Genomic DNA, 13,238 nt, shown 5'->3' with positions numbered 1-13,238 from the left:
GCTTTTGCCAATGAATAAAAATGTCCACATCATACCACAAGAAGGCCCAAGGGCTTGTGAAAGGTGTAAGTCTAGTCTGCCCGGCGGCATTCGACTTTGTAGACTCATGTACTGTACTTGGTGTGGCATTATTTGCGGTTCTGTAGTTGACGGAGTCGCTATTGTACGTAAACAAACAGAAGCAAAGGGAGTATTTTGTACAGTTCTATCACAACTTAAATGCAATGGCAGTAGGCTATATGCTGTTTGCTTTTGTGCAGGATTATTCAGGCGGAAATTACGTTTTTAATTTCCTAAAACATTTGAAGAAACGCAAGGTCATGTTGATTGTTTTCATTTTATAACAACTACCACTAATATAGTTCGGATATAACAGTAGTTGCTTACATACAATTTTGTACAGTTAGTTTTAAAACCGTCCAAATACTGTGGCGTTTCAAAAGGTAAGCGGAAATTGTCCGGCATGTTTACGTTTGTAGCTAATTTAGAAATAATGTTGAACGTTTTTTTTTCTCGCGCGAGTAGTCTGGCACTGTCCTTTGATTTCCTGTCGGCCATTAAGACGTTTTTTGTCTGACTGTTAACAAATATTCAAACTGCATGCAGAGTTGTTAGGATGGAGCTTGTTGCAAGTATACTGGTAGCCTTTGCGTGTGGAATTGTGTACAGATACTTTAATATAAAGACATATGTGCGAGAGTCGACGTCAATTATTGGTTCAACCCTCATATTGCTGATTGGAAAAACCGACGCTATTTTCTTCGTTGTATTGTTAATCGGTGGTTGTTTACTAATAAAAAGTCGAAAACTGTAAGTATTTTTAATATATATCTGGATTGTGCAATATGGTCTAAGTCAAATTAACTAAAAAGGGTCACTGTTTTAAAATGTTAGGCTCTTGCAAGTTTCAAATTACCTTGCTTGGCCTCTATACTATAAAAAATGCCAGAAATAGCCTACACCAGGGATGGCGAACATTGGCGGCCCGCGGGTCATAAAGTGACACATTACAGGTTTTTAATGACGTGCCTATTTTTCTCTTACGAAACATAATCAGACATTTAAGGATTAAATACATGTTTCGCCACATTTTAATAGGCCTTTATAGCGCAACTGTTTAAAGCAGGGTTTCGCAAACTGGAAGTCGTGCGAAAGTATTTCAGGGGTCGCGTAGGCCTTCGTTAACTGTGCTTATAAAATGCGTACCGAAAACCAAAGAACTATAATGTATATGGCTTACATGTGTAAACCGTTAAGGATGGCTAAAAGTTTAGGAAATGAAAAAGTATCGCAGCCTAAAATTTGGGAAATCTTGTTCAAAAGTATGTTAATTGTGTTTCCATTACGCTTCCGAATGCTAAACTATAAATGTAAAGTTTTAAGTTCGACCCTCAGTAACAAAGAAGTCTTAAAACTTCTCGCCACAGAAGACCAGTCAGTTCAACGTACAATTTTTTAATCTAAATTGCACGTTATTTCTATACTTACAGTGAAAATCCGCGGTATGTTTTTGCGTTTGCAACTGCGTACCAAGTCTTCTTCAATACTCTAACTTATTTGAGAATACGCGCCAACGATGTTAGCAACAACTCAATCGACTGCCTGATATTTCTGTCTACAATGAAGGTGAATGAAAAATGCGTTAGAAACGTGACGATGACGTCATTGTGCATACTAAGCGCGCACTTGTGTTCTATTTCAGCTCGTTATCGTTTCTTACGAGATTCACGAGATTCGAACCAAGCTAAAGGAAAGTGAATCTCCAAATAGATGCTCGTTTGGAGTTCTCAGGCTTGAAAGCGAACCCAGTACGCTGGACATCGTTTGTTACATGACTAGCTTCGCTGGACTTGTAACAGGTGAAGGTGTTTTTAACCTGACACACTTGTAGCTCGAGGGCTTATCGGCAGAGATAAAAGCACATAAACACTTCACTTACATAGAGAATAGAGGCGGGTTTGGTAATATACTTTTCTAGCACGTTGTATCGAAGTAAAACTGTTATGTCATTTAAAAATATATTTTCGCATTATTTAGCCCTCTGACGAATCTGTAACGTCTCGTTCGGGTTTCATGTGATTTGCCACATTTATCTTTCATAGACCTGTTTTTTTTCATGGGGCTAGCAAATTTACACGTATGATACAACGTAAGGTGATAAAGAACTTACACTTACAGCATAATGAACTGTTTCATTTTGTATAATTACGCAAAATTGAAATAGATTTCGCAAACTTTTGCGCATTGCAGTTGTAATAAATTAACATCGCCGAAAGAAAGCCTATAGTCCTTTGCCAGGTAGAATTAACTGGTTTATTGCGGCAGTTTTAAAAGAAAGCAATTTTCAATTTTTATTTCAAACGGGTTACGGGTTTGTATGACGTTGGCCGCAGCTTTTGCGTGACGGTAAAAATCAATTTAAAGGCAACTCCTTAGTGAAGTTAAGTCATTGATGCCCAGTGATTTCAAGACAGTGTGAAAATATAACGTGTATATTCAGTAAATAAACGATAAAATTCATCCACCGCTAGAACTGTTTTTATCCATGTTTTATTTAATTGGATAACAGGCTAGCAACAGGGGACTCCAACTTTTTCGCGCGAATCGATAATGTTTTTGCACTATTTGTGCTGTTGTTGTGTGTTATTACATCTATTGAAACACGATAACGCAAAGTTTAATTTTTGCGCTTAAATTTTTATTTGCGCTGACATCGCAGCCGTACAACTCTGGAGTAAATGACCTCACGACACGTTTGTCAAAATCATCTCGTGCACGAGCAATTTATTGTGTGTCCAATGCTAAAATCCTCCTCAATTTACAGTTTAGCGCCAATTAAACCCAATTTTTTTCGCGTTTTCGCGATCGACGACAAATGTTTCTATTTTCAAGTTGTCTCAATGATATTTAATTAAAAATGCCGAAGTGCTTTTCGTAGAGAGAGGGGGCGCAAGGCATGAGAAAATTACCAAGGGGGACACGGCTGAAAAAGATTAGGAACCACTTGTCTATGGCATCAGGTGGTTCTCAGCAGACGTTTTCTTTAAATTTAGACAACAATAAAGCAAAATATAAGCTATACATTATAATGCTAAAAAGGAAAACTCTGTTTACTGATGAGCTACGCCAGAAGTATCCGTGTTTCAGAAAAGGACGTGTTAATTTCGAAGCTGAATGCAATACTTAGATATGGCACGTTTTTCTTAAACGTAACAATTCTACTTTCGTTTTACTTGCAGACAAGAAAATGTCCTCTTTTAAGGTGCTGAAAATATGATAGCCCTAGTCTAGACTAGAGTAACGTAATATACAATAGTGATGACAACTTCACGGCATAATGGATTATTTCATTTTGTTTAACCACACAAAATTCAGTTTATTTCGCAAATTATCTCGCTTATTGCAGGTGTAATTAATTGACATAGCCGGTACACTACATAAGTCGTTTTTCAGTTAGAATTAAACTTGTAATTACTCCATTTAACCTAGACAACGCCGGTTATTTCATCTAGTAACTTACAAACCACATAAATCACGCGATTGCCTATTTAGTTTTTGCGTTGCTTTGTTGCTAAAAAGTTTGTATAATTATACACTTACTTAGTACATCAAATGCAAGCCATGATGGGATATTACCTCATCCGTTCTTTTACAGGACCGTTCTACAAATATCGAACTTACAGCGACATGATCAAAGAACCCTACAAGCCAATAAAGGCTCTCTTGGTTCCGCATTTAGCAAAAACCGCGCTGTTTGGTTTTCTCTGGTGGATTACTATGAAATCTTACGATGTTGAATATTTTAGACGAAATGACATTGAGAACGATGCGCTGCATATTCGGTAAGCGACATATGCAAAAATCATATTCGAGATAAGAAACTTTTCTTTAAATTTTAAATGTTGCACCACTGTAGGTGCTTTGTTGATTGTTACCTACTTGGTCTAGAACACTGTGTTCTGTTTACTTGTGTACTACCAGAAATGCGACCAGAGTAGAATTAGCGTTCCGTTATTTTGCCTTGCAATATATTTGTCAAAAAAAAACATGTTTGTAATAAAGAGGTTAGCGTTTTGTTTAACTAACTTTTGGCCCCTAAAAAATTGTTAGCGCCATACGCCAAGGTTTTTTTTATTTACTTGAAACGAAAACTGTAAGATAATTTGAAAGTCCTAAAACTCTATCATTCCACCAATATATACGAAAAGACGTTGACCCATCAAAATTACTGTTTAATTACTTTACCATCCATTTTAAAGCGGTTATGGGCAAACTGCGGCCCGCAGACGACCCGATTTGCAGTTAAATTTGTCCCGAGAACAACTATACAAAACGTTTCAAACATTGATGCGCATTTTAAATTTCAGATTTCTACTTGGCCTTGGTAGAAATCAGTGAGATACTATTGTAGTTAGCTTTACAGTATTCTTTCGCTACGATAGTTTACAAAAGAATTATTTTTATAAATATGCATTTTCGAGTTCATTCGTCCCGGTTTGTAAACTAAAAAAATGCAAGCACTTAAAGCAGGGGTTCTTAACCTTTTTTGTATGTTTTACCCCTTTAACAACGATAAATATCAGATTTACCCCCCATTATATAAAATAGTTCTCATCTATTAGAAAAAGGAAAGTAACAAATTACATCAGGTATAATCAATGGGACGGGTTCCCTTGCGTTTGGCAACGAGTTGTTGTCAAAACATTCCAGTTTGGTCTATTTTTTTTCATTTCAGAATGGACAGTTTTGACTAAAAAACGCCAGTTTTTGCTCATCATAATTGGATGAGAATTTGCTAGGTGCCTTTTTAAAGGAGCCGGTTTCATGGTACTGTTTAAAAATGTTTCCACGCACGAGACACACTGAGGAACTTAAAGACCATTCTCAATAAAATATGTAAATCTAAAATTAAAATAATTTTAGACAATTATAGGCAATGTTAAAACAAGTGCTAGAAAGCAGCAGACGGGCACCTACTTCGCCGGGGATGTATTCATAATGACAAGTGAAAAATGTTTTTAGCGATAAGCCTCTTCGCCTGTTTGTGTTTCTAAGTGGATATGCTTTCTAATTTGCCCTGTGGAATGCAACCTCAGAAAACGCGGATGTTTTACTAGAAATCAACAGCATTTGTTATGATGTTACAAATGAGGGACGATTTTAAACATCTCCGTCTACTGCTGCGCTAAATCAAAAAACACAAATTTTGTCAAATGTACGTTAACTGATATAGCAGCTCTTTAAGAGCTAAAATCAGCCATTTTATGTTGAAAATGCACTCAGTCACATTTATTAGTGGGACCTCATTGTAAAGAAAACTAAATACATAAATCGTACTAAAACATTACGAATATGGTGAGTTACGGCGACCCCACAAACATTTTAGGCGACCTCACTTGAGGTCGCGGCCCACAGGTTGGAGACCACTGCCTTAATCTATGCCATGACTGCCGAATAACCTGATTTATTAAAACAGTAAATGGCGTATTAATGAAGTAACTGAAAGATAAGGATATTGCCAAGAAACTAAAAAAATGATCAATTAGCGAAGCATAACGTTATCGATACAAGGCGATAAAAATCAATAGGGTACTATAGCTTCAAAAAAGCAGTTCTAGGAAACTGTGCTACCAATACCTACAGCTGGCAATATTTTTTCTGTCTCGTCAGCAATATTTTTCTGTCTCGTCAGCATTTTGATTGATAGTTAGTTTACCCCCTAAAGTGAGGAAATTTACCCCAGGTTAAGAAAGGCTGATTTAAAGCGTTTGTCAACTATTCGTTTCAAAAGTAACTGAACTCTGAGTTTATTTTCTACAGGTTTTTGTACGTGTATCTAGTCACGCTTCATCAAGTGTTCAGGTTTACGTTCGCTTGGCTGATCTCGGAAGCAAGTTGCTTGCTGCTCGGACTTGGAATGTACCCTGTGGAATGCAAATCCAACTGTTGCCAGGGACCCACTGTCGAGCTACCTATTGAGTAAGGATCTACAGCCATTTTGCAGTAAACTACTCGTTTTTATAATGTGTTTCTCGAAACGTATAGTTTTTTTTAATGAAATTAATCTTTTTTTAAATGAAATGAAATCTTCAGCAAACAAAGTTTTTTGTGTCCCACTATATTTTCTGAGTTTACCTTATTGCTTGATAAGGTCTAATCAGTTTTTAAAAAATTGTGTGGAAAAAACCTTTGGGAAAATATGAGCAATTTATTTTCCCCAAAAGACTATTCGTCTTCGTGAATCATGTTTTTTCTGTTGCGTCTCTATATAAACCTGTAACCTGTCTCTTTCAAGACCTTTAAGTTAAAAGGGAAATTAAATGTTTTAAGCTCCACTAAAGGCTCTGACAAGGCAGAGCAGAAGTACGACATCAAGACAATGAACAGCATGGACGCGTACGACTTCCTTTGTAGTCCGTCGTTCAGCGCCACGTTTGCCGCTTGGAACCGCGCCGTACAGTGGTGGCTCGTTCACTTTATTTACAGAAGCGACTTGCTGCCGAGGAGAATGAGAGCCTTAAGGTTGACTATTTTTATAACGTACTGGCAACCTATGCAAGAAAAATGTTTTGTAATGAATTTTAGGTATAGTTAAATTGACTTAAATCTTTTGGACAAACACCTTGACTTTGACTTGGTTATAATACCTTTTGAATTGCTGCACTTTCTGAATTGCTGCACGGAAGTTGTTTGCTTATTTTATGTTTTGGTTTGGTTATTTGCCTTTCAAAATACTTCCTTAAAACGGACGATTTAACAGATTTTAAAGGTTTCACATTTATTTTAATGGATTTGATTTACTTTGGGGACTTGAACTTAACTTAAGTTATTTGCCAAATGACTTGACTGGGTTCTTTTAAAAAATAATTGTTTACAAAATTTTAAAACTGTATCTATATTTCTTAGATTGTACTTTCAGTTATGCTTAATTTTGCCCGTACAAGTTCGTGTAGAAAAAAAGCGTAATTTTGTTTCAGAATTATGGCCGTGTTTTTAATGAGTGCCCTCTGGCACGGAATAGAGCTGGACAATTTTCTGCTGGTCCCTGGAATTGTGCTAGGATTGACCGTCGACAAATATTGTATGCAGCTAATTGATCGCAACATCCAGAGCGATAGAATCAAAAAACTATACCTTGCGTAAGTGTTTGTATGTATGTTTTAAGCATTAGCTCACGTTTAGAAGCTTAAAAGCCCACTGTTTTTAGTCTATATTGCCTTGGCTTAGAGGGCACAAAATGGATGCATATGACGCCAAATATGAATACCATGTTTACCAGTTGTGAACTGAGATTAGTTTTTGTCAGAAATGGATCCGCAATGTCTGTTAAATTAGAATACGAATACGAACAATATTCGAATTTCTTTCGTGGCCTAATCCTGATGCGACCAGTTTTTTTTTTCGCTTCGCCCGACTACAAAGATTATCAGCCACATATTGGCGTACGAGTTTGCTCCGAAACATGATATGCACATTACAGTGGGTATATCAACTTCAGAACGCGGCCCGCGAAATTTTATTTACCTGTTGCGGCCCTTTTACCCGTTTAAGGTTGCAGTCCTGTTGTTAATATATGGCCGAAGCCGAGCTTTGGCTATAAATTGAAAACAAGCGCAGTAGTGACAAACGCGATTGGTACTCTGAAGGTAACGTCACAAAGCCATTGTTAGACTGGCAAATGCTTTTGCCCTGCGTTCTGTAGCCTAACTGTTTAAGCATATTTTGTATCTTTACTTGTTCGTTTTCTATTACCCAATAGTAGATGGTAACCGGTTGACGACCGCTGGACTATAAGGGAATGCCCTCCTGTACAAACTGTTATAAACGCTTAGGCTTAAATTAAAAAAGTTTTGACGGGATAACCCCTTGCGGTAATAACTAAAGTTTAAAATAAAACTAATTTTGAATGTGACTTTTAAAATAAAACTAGTTCGAATGCGGCTTTACAAATTTAAAATTTTCCTGTTTCATTCTTGGCCTTGGCACCCTATAAATGTTTTTATACAATAACTAATTTAGATGTACGTGCCGCAACTTACCACGATAAACCCAATTTTTTTTCAGGTTCCACTGGGCGTTTTTAAAGCTGTTCGGCGTCTCTTTCGTCCTTACTTCATTCGTCTTGCACGACTATAGACTGGTCTGGAATATTTTGCGACAGACCTACTTTGCAGCGTACATTTTCCCGGTAGCGATCGGGGTGTTGTGTAAGGTATTTTGCTTCTTTCAAGCTGCACCCCTTCGAAAATCTGACTGATTTCTTGACTTGGATAAAATCAATTTTACCATTGGTTGGTTGCATATCCGATTCGTATGCGTAATGTGCATACAAAAAGTTCGATTTAAAACCTTTAAATGACGCCTTCAATGTTGTGCATTATTTGAATATTTGACCTAATATCAGGTTTCTACCTTTTTATCGTTGTATTTTTTGTTTGAAATGTATACTTTGTGGTTGTCATGTCGAAAAGAATCACTTAACTGAGATTTTAGATTATTTCGGAGCCAACATCACGCAAAACGTGGTAAACATATTTTTACTTATGATGGTCAAATGGTTTTTACTTTTCGTAGCCTATACTTAGTTTCTTGATCGGAGAACTGTCAATAAGGTATACCCTGCTTGAAAAGGGGTACCTTCAACTTTTTAACTTGTTTAAGGCATCTTGGTCAAACGCCGTCACTTTACATACATCTACATTCGCACAGTCGCAAACGTTTTTTCCACGGAATTTTTCCAAAAGAAAGTATGACTCCTTTGATGCATGCATCTCTAGTGCAGTGTTTCCTTACGTGGGCGGTGCCGCCCCCTTGCGAATGTTTATGAGTTACAGGTGGCTTCGTAAGTCTTTTCTGGATTTGGGGGGTCGCAAAAGCCACAAAAGGGGGCCTTCTTAACATTTTATCGTATCACGAACTAACAAGCTTCATTTGAAGTTTGTTTTCTGTTTACAGAACTCCTGTTAGCCTACAAGTATTATTATGAAACGTATTGTTTAAGCCTGTTTGTCGGGGTAGCCAACTAGCAAAAGACCAAGTGTGTTATTTCCACCCTTACGTACTTTGTTAACTGTCACTAGCTGCGCATAATAAATTGGCAACGACTTTGGAAAGTTGTACTGCGCCGTGACCACTAAAGGTGTAACTCCGAAATAAAATTAAAATGTATAAACAGAGATCGATCTTCAAATTTGGAGATGGAAAAAAAGTCATTTCGTTAAAACAAGCTGTGATTCCTGCAGTTATTGCTGGAAAGAATATTTTTATTAGGGTCTGCACTTGATGGTGCTAATCTAGAACCAAGTGAAAGACAGTTGGCTCTCACAGTGGGTAGTGACTTGCAATTTGTAACAATGAAGTCTGCTTTAAAAAGAGTTTTTTATAATGCAGAATATTTTCCGTCTATTAAAGAAGAGTCCTATATTGGTGGCTCAAAGTTTTTTGTAAAGCAAAATACTTCAAGAAATAGTAACAAAAATAAGCAAAATCCTCTTGATAAATCTGGACGTCCAACCAGATGTAGAATTTGCGATTCTATTATGCATTGGGCACCGACATGTCCACAAAAGGCATACATAGAAATCATTGCTCTCACTTGTTTGTGATTAGAAAGAAAGTAAGTTCAATAAAAATATAAAAGCCATAATATTTGATAAAAGCGACATTTCGCAATTTACAGACGTTTCAGCAATAACTCATGCCATCATCAGTGTAAAAATCAAGTGAAGATAAAAGCGATAAAACGTAAAAAGAAAGGAAAAAAGGACAAAAAATATCAGCGAAAAAAGGCGATGTATGGGTCAGTTCATACTGCTAGGTGTTAAAAAGGTATAAAGGTGCCGAGGTTGTATCTATGTTGAGTTCTGGTTTATGGTGTTGGATCATCAGCGATTCCAGCAAAAAAAGCAATTGATTTCAAATAATATTGAAAAAACAACCAACTGGATCACTGTTTGTAACGCGGCCTGTATTGGAAGTGGCTAGGTTCCTAGCTGCGCCACACGCTGCCTCTGCTTTCATGGTTTAATACCAATCGTGATCGAAGTTTCCACGGAAAACGTAAAACCTCAAACGAATTACTTTATTTTCAGTGAAGTAATCACCAACAGTTTCAAAACCGTGACGTATAGCCCACAGTGGCAGCGTAACAAGCTGTGAAAACATAATTATCATTAGCACAACGCAACACTGACGTCACAGTGTGCAATTCAACTCACCAAAAACGTGGAAGGAAAATAACCAAACAGTACCAAGAGTTTGGTCAACAAAACTTCAAACTGGAAATAAATCACAAATTCAGTTTAACTAAGTCACTTATGTAGCAACCAAGAATTTGTAAAAAATGCAAACTATCTTACCGAGTTATCGACAGTTTCAGGCATAACACTTCACTGCATTTACAGCCACAATTTACATATTGTACATCTGCAGTATACAAATACAGATACTTAAATAAACTTATCTTGATGGTTTACTTTTACTTAAACACCTTTAGGTATTGCGTATACATTTACCAGTCAACAACAAGCAAAATAACTTTTAACGAATTCATCTGAAACAGCCTACAAAAATGACGAAACGAAGTGATATAGTATCACGATGCGCAACCATGCGTCACATGTAATATTTTCACAATAGGGGAGGGTGGAGAAATTATTACACTGTTATAATTTTTAAATTTCAACAATTTTAAACAACAAAAAGTACATTAACTTTAGTTAAAATTATACGACTAAGCTTTACTTTGTAAATTGTAATGGTATTAGTCTTTATTTGCCCCTAATTATTACTTTGTTTTTTTAAATATATTTATTAACCCATAATAATCATCATCAATACTAAATTACAGACAAGCTCACCTTAAAACGTTTATTTTTTGTCAATTTTACACTAAATCTAAATACACTTTTGTCATGTGCTAATCTTGTTTGGCTTTTTGGTAGCATATGTTTTAGTTCGCTTTCATTTTTTAATGTGTTTAGAAACTAAAATATTTCTGTATTTAAGCTAGGCCTAAAGCTTTTATTTCTACGCGCGAAATAAGTGACGCGCCCGACTTATTTAAACTTGATACAAGTTTTATGACGTAATTTTCCATCGTCATATATGTTAAAAGGAGTGACGTGCGGTGAGGTTCCTAGATGGTGAGGCACAAATTTTTTCGAGTCACGTTTATATTTAACTCAAAAAACGGTATCGTAATAATAAAAAATAAATAAACTCAAAAACCATGCAGAGATCATAAACAAAACGACTAAAAAGTACATTAATGTAGCAAACGTATTAATGACTACCGGTACATCGTTTATGACGTAACAGTGCATGACCAATGAAGGTGTGGCTTGCCTGTGATCGACTGTTGTGGAGGTTACTGCTCATAAAAGCTACAAAAAAAATTATTATTAAGAGTACAATATTTATAAATTTTTGGGTGGCCATGGCCCCCCTGGCTACGCCTATGACAGCTACACATATACTCCTTTTCAACCAATCTCTTTTAAAGTTGCGTGTTATTTTACTGTCCAGTCGTCTGATACAAAAGTTTAAAATTTGCAACAGGTCTGCCTTTATTTATGACTTCAACTTTAGAACTTTACACTACAAGAAGTACACGTGCTATGCTGGCAACCATGCATTCAAGCTGGACGAAAAAGGTTTCATGGCTGGTCACGGCACCGGACCGGCACCGGACCGGCACCGGTCCGCGGACCGGCGGTTGAGAACCACTGCCTCAAATCATAGCTAAATCGTTTATCATGTTTTCCGAGAGAATTAGCGAAAGAAAAAGGCACGCATAATGCAGTGTATAGCACTTCTGTCATCTGAAGAGAGGCATAGCTTGGCGCTGCCTCACTTTGCGTATTTCAATGATTTTGACTGCGTGAACGCTTGATATGAATGACACAACAGAAATAGAAGAAAAAATAAAGGCAGTGCCTCACTTGCCTCCCCTGACTGCACGTCCCTGGTTAAAAGTGTTACAACAAGATTTTGTGTAACACACAACAAGATTTAAGTGGACAAACGGTATAAAAAACAAGGCAAATATATTTAATTTATATAAAAAAAAATTTTTTAGTGTATTTAAAATCAGCTCGGGAGATTGTAAACAATACAAAGGAGCCGCGGAAAGAAGCAAGACACAAGACCATTCTGATGTATAAAAAATATTGATTTTATTAGTCAACGCTACATAGAAGATGGGTGAAAGTTCTACTTCGACCGAAATAAATTGAAGTGACATGAGTCCTGGATGTGATCACCAAAATTTTCTATAAACGATTCTCACGTTGAAACATCTTAGCCTTAAAGCACGCAGAAACTATATGAACTATGCACACCAGGATACATGCGCGGAATCATGATTTATTTTAGAATATGCATAAAACCTTATCTAAACGGGACATTAAGAAGTGACATTAAGAACGCCACGAAGTTCGTTTATTTTGTTTTAGGCTGGAGAGGTCTTGTATTTAATACAAAATCCATATGTTACAAAGATGTCATGAAACCGCTTAAAGCGAAAAATACATTTAGAATCTATTGTTAATGTTGTAAAAACTTTCATTTATGATGTTGCGATGAGACCTAATTGAAAACTCGCGTAACGAATGCGTCTCAAAACTATATCAGACTACAAATTATACCAGCAAAAAACAATTTTTAAACTAGTTCAACTCGTCTGATTTTTAGCAAAAACTTAATTAAAAAATAACAAAAGCACAACATCAAGCAATCAAATTGTTTTATGTGTAAATATGAAAATTAATTAGCCAATTTGGTAAAAAATTGTTAAATTTATAGGCACTTAATCTAAAACCAAGACAATTGACATAATGACACAGTCAAAGCTAAGTCATTTATTCAAAAAAATTAAGTCATTGCAAGTAGTTTTGCTCAAAAAACTAATGAAAGTCAAGTCTTTTACAAACAGTGACTTAAGTTATTGTCTTAGTAATTACAACACTGGATGCAAGGTCACTAAAACGTCCGTATTTAAAACAACAAAACTGAATCAACAATACCTTATAAGGCCCTTTAAAAACGTCTTGGAAAAACATTTTTAAACTATTTTGTTCCACAACTGAGGAATTGTTTTTGGGAAATATTTTCCAGTCCCTGAAGGCAGTTTCATCGATTGAACTAAGCAGTTTAACACAAGTTAAATTCATGCAGTTCATAAATTACGCAAGAGCAGATATAAAATAAAATCGACACCTTCCGGTCCTTAGTTTGCC

At 36.3% G+C, this 13,238-nt stretch overlaps 1 protein-coding gene across 1 annotated transcript; it reads left to right on the top strand.

Annotated features, from left to right (window-relative positions):
- Nucleotides 1-627: 627 nt before the first annotated feature.
- LOC146161059 (membrane-bound acylglycerophosphatidylinositol O-acyltransferase mboat7-like) lies at nucleotides 628-8,570 on the top strand. The gene is made up of 8 exons (XM_083385760.1): nucleotides 628-810; nucleotides 1,491-1,626; nucleotides 1,703-1,859; nucleotides 3,656-3,842; nucleotides 5,821-5,979; nucleotides 6,331-6,522; nucleotides 6,978-7,139; nucleotides 8,065-8,570. The coding sequence occupies exons 2-8, from the start codon at nucleotides 1,621-1,623 to the stop codon at nucleotides 8,255-8,257; spliced, it is 1,056 nt and encodes a 351-aa protein (XP_083241886.1). The 5' UTR covers nucleotides 628-810; nucleotides 1,491-1,620; the 3' UTR covers nucleotides 8,258-8,570.
- The last annotated feature ends 4,668 nt before the right edge of the window (nucleotides 8,571-13,238 follow it).

This window comes from Ascidiella aspersa, chromosome 3, assembly GCF_963924565.1.
Source record: "Ascidiella aspersa chromosome 3, kaAscAspe10.2, whole genome shotgun sequence".
In the NCBI taxonomy this organism is placed as follows: Eukaryota; Metazoa; Chordata; class Ascidiacea; order Phlebobranchia; family Ascidiidae; genus Ascidiella; species Ascidiella aspersa.
This window is presented reverse-complemented; position numbering and strand designations above follow the sequence as displayed.

Bases quoted from the DNA above. Each gene is read 5' to 3' on its own strand.
- LOC146161059 (XM_083385760.1), top strand. The intron at 1,860-3,655 runs GTGAAGGTGTTT...GTTCTTTTACAG, and splicing joins CTTCGCTGGACTTGTAACAG to GACCGTTCTACAAATATCGA. The intron at 6,523-6,977 runs GTTGACTATTTT...ATTTTGTTTCAG, and splicing joins AGGAGAATGAGAGCCTTAAG to AATTATGGCCGTGTTTTTAA.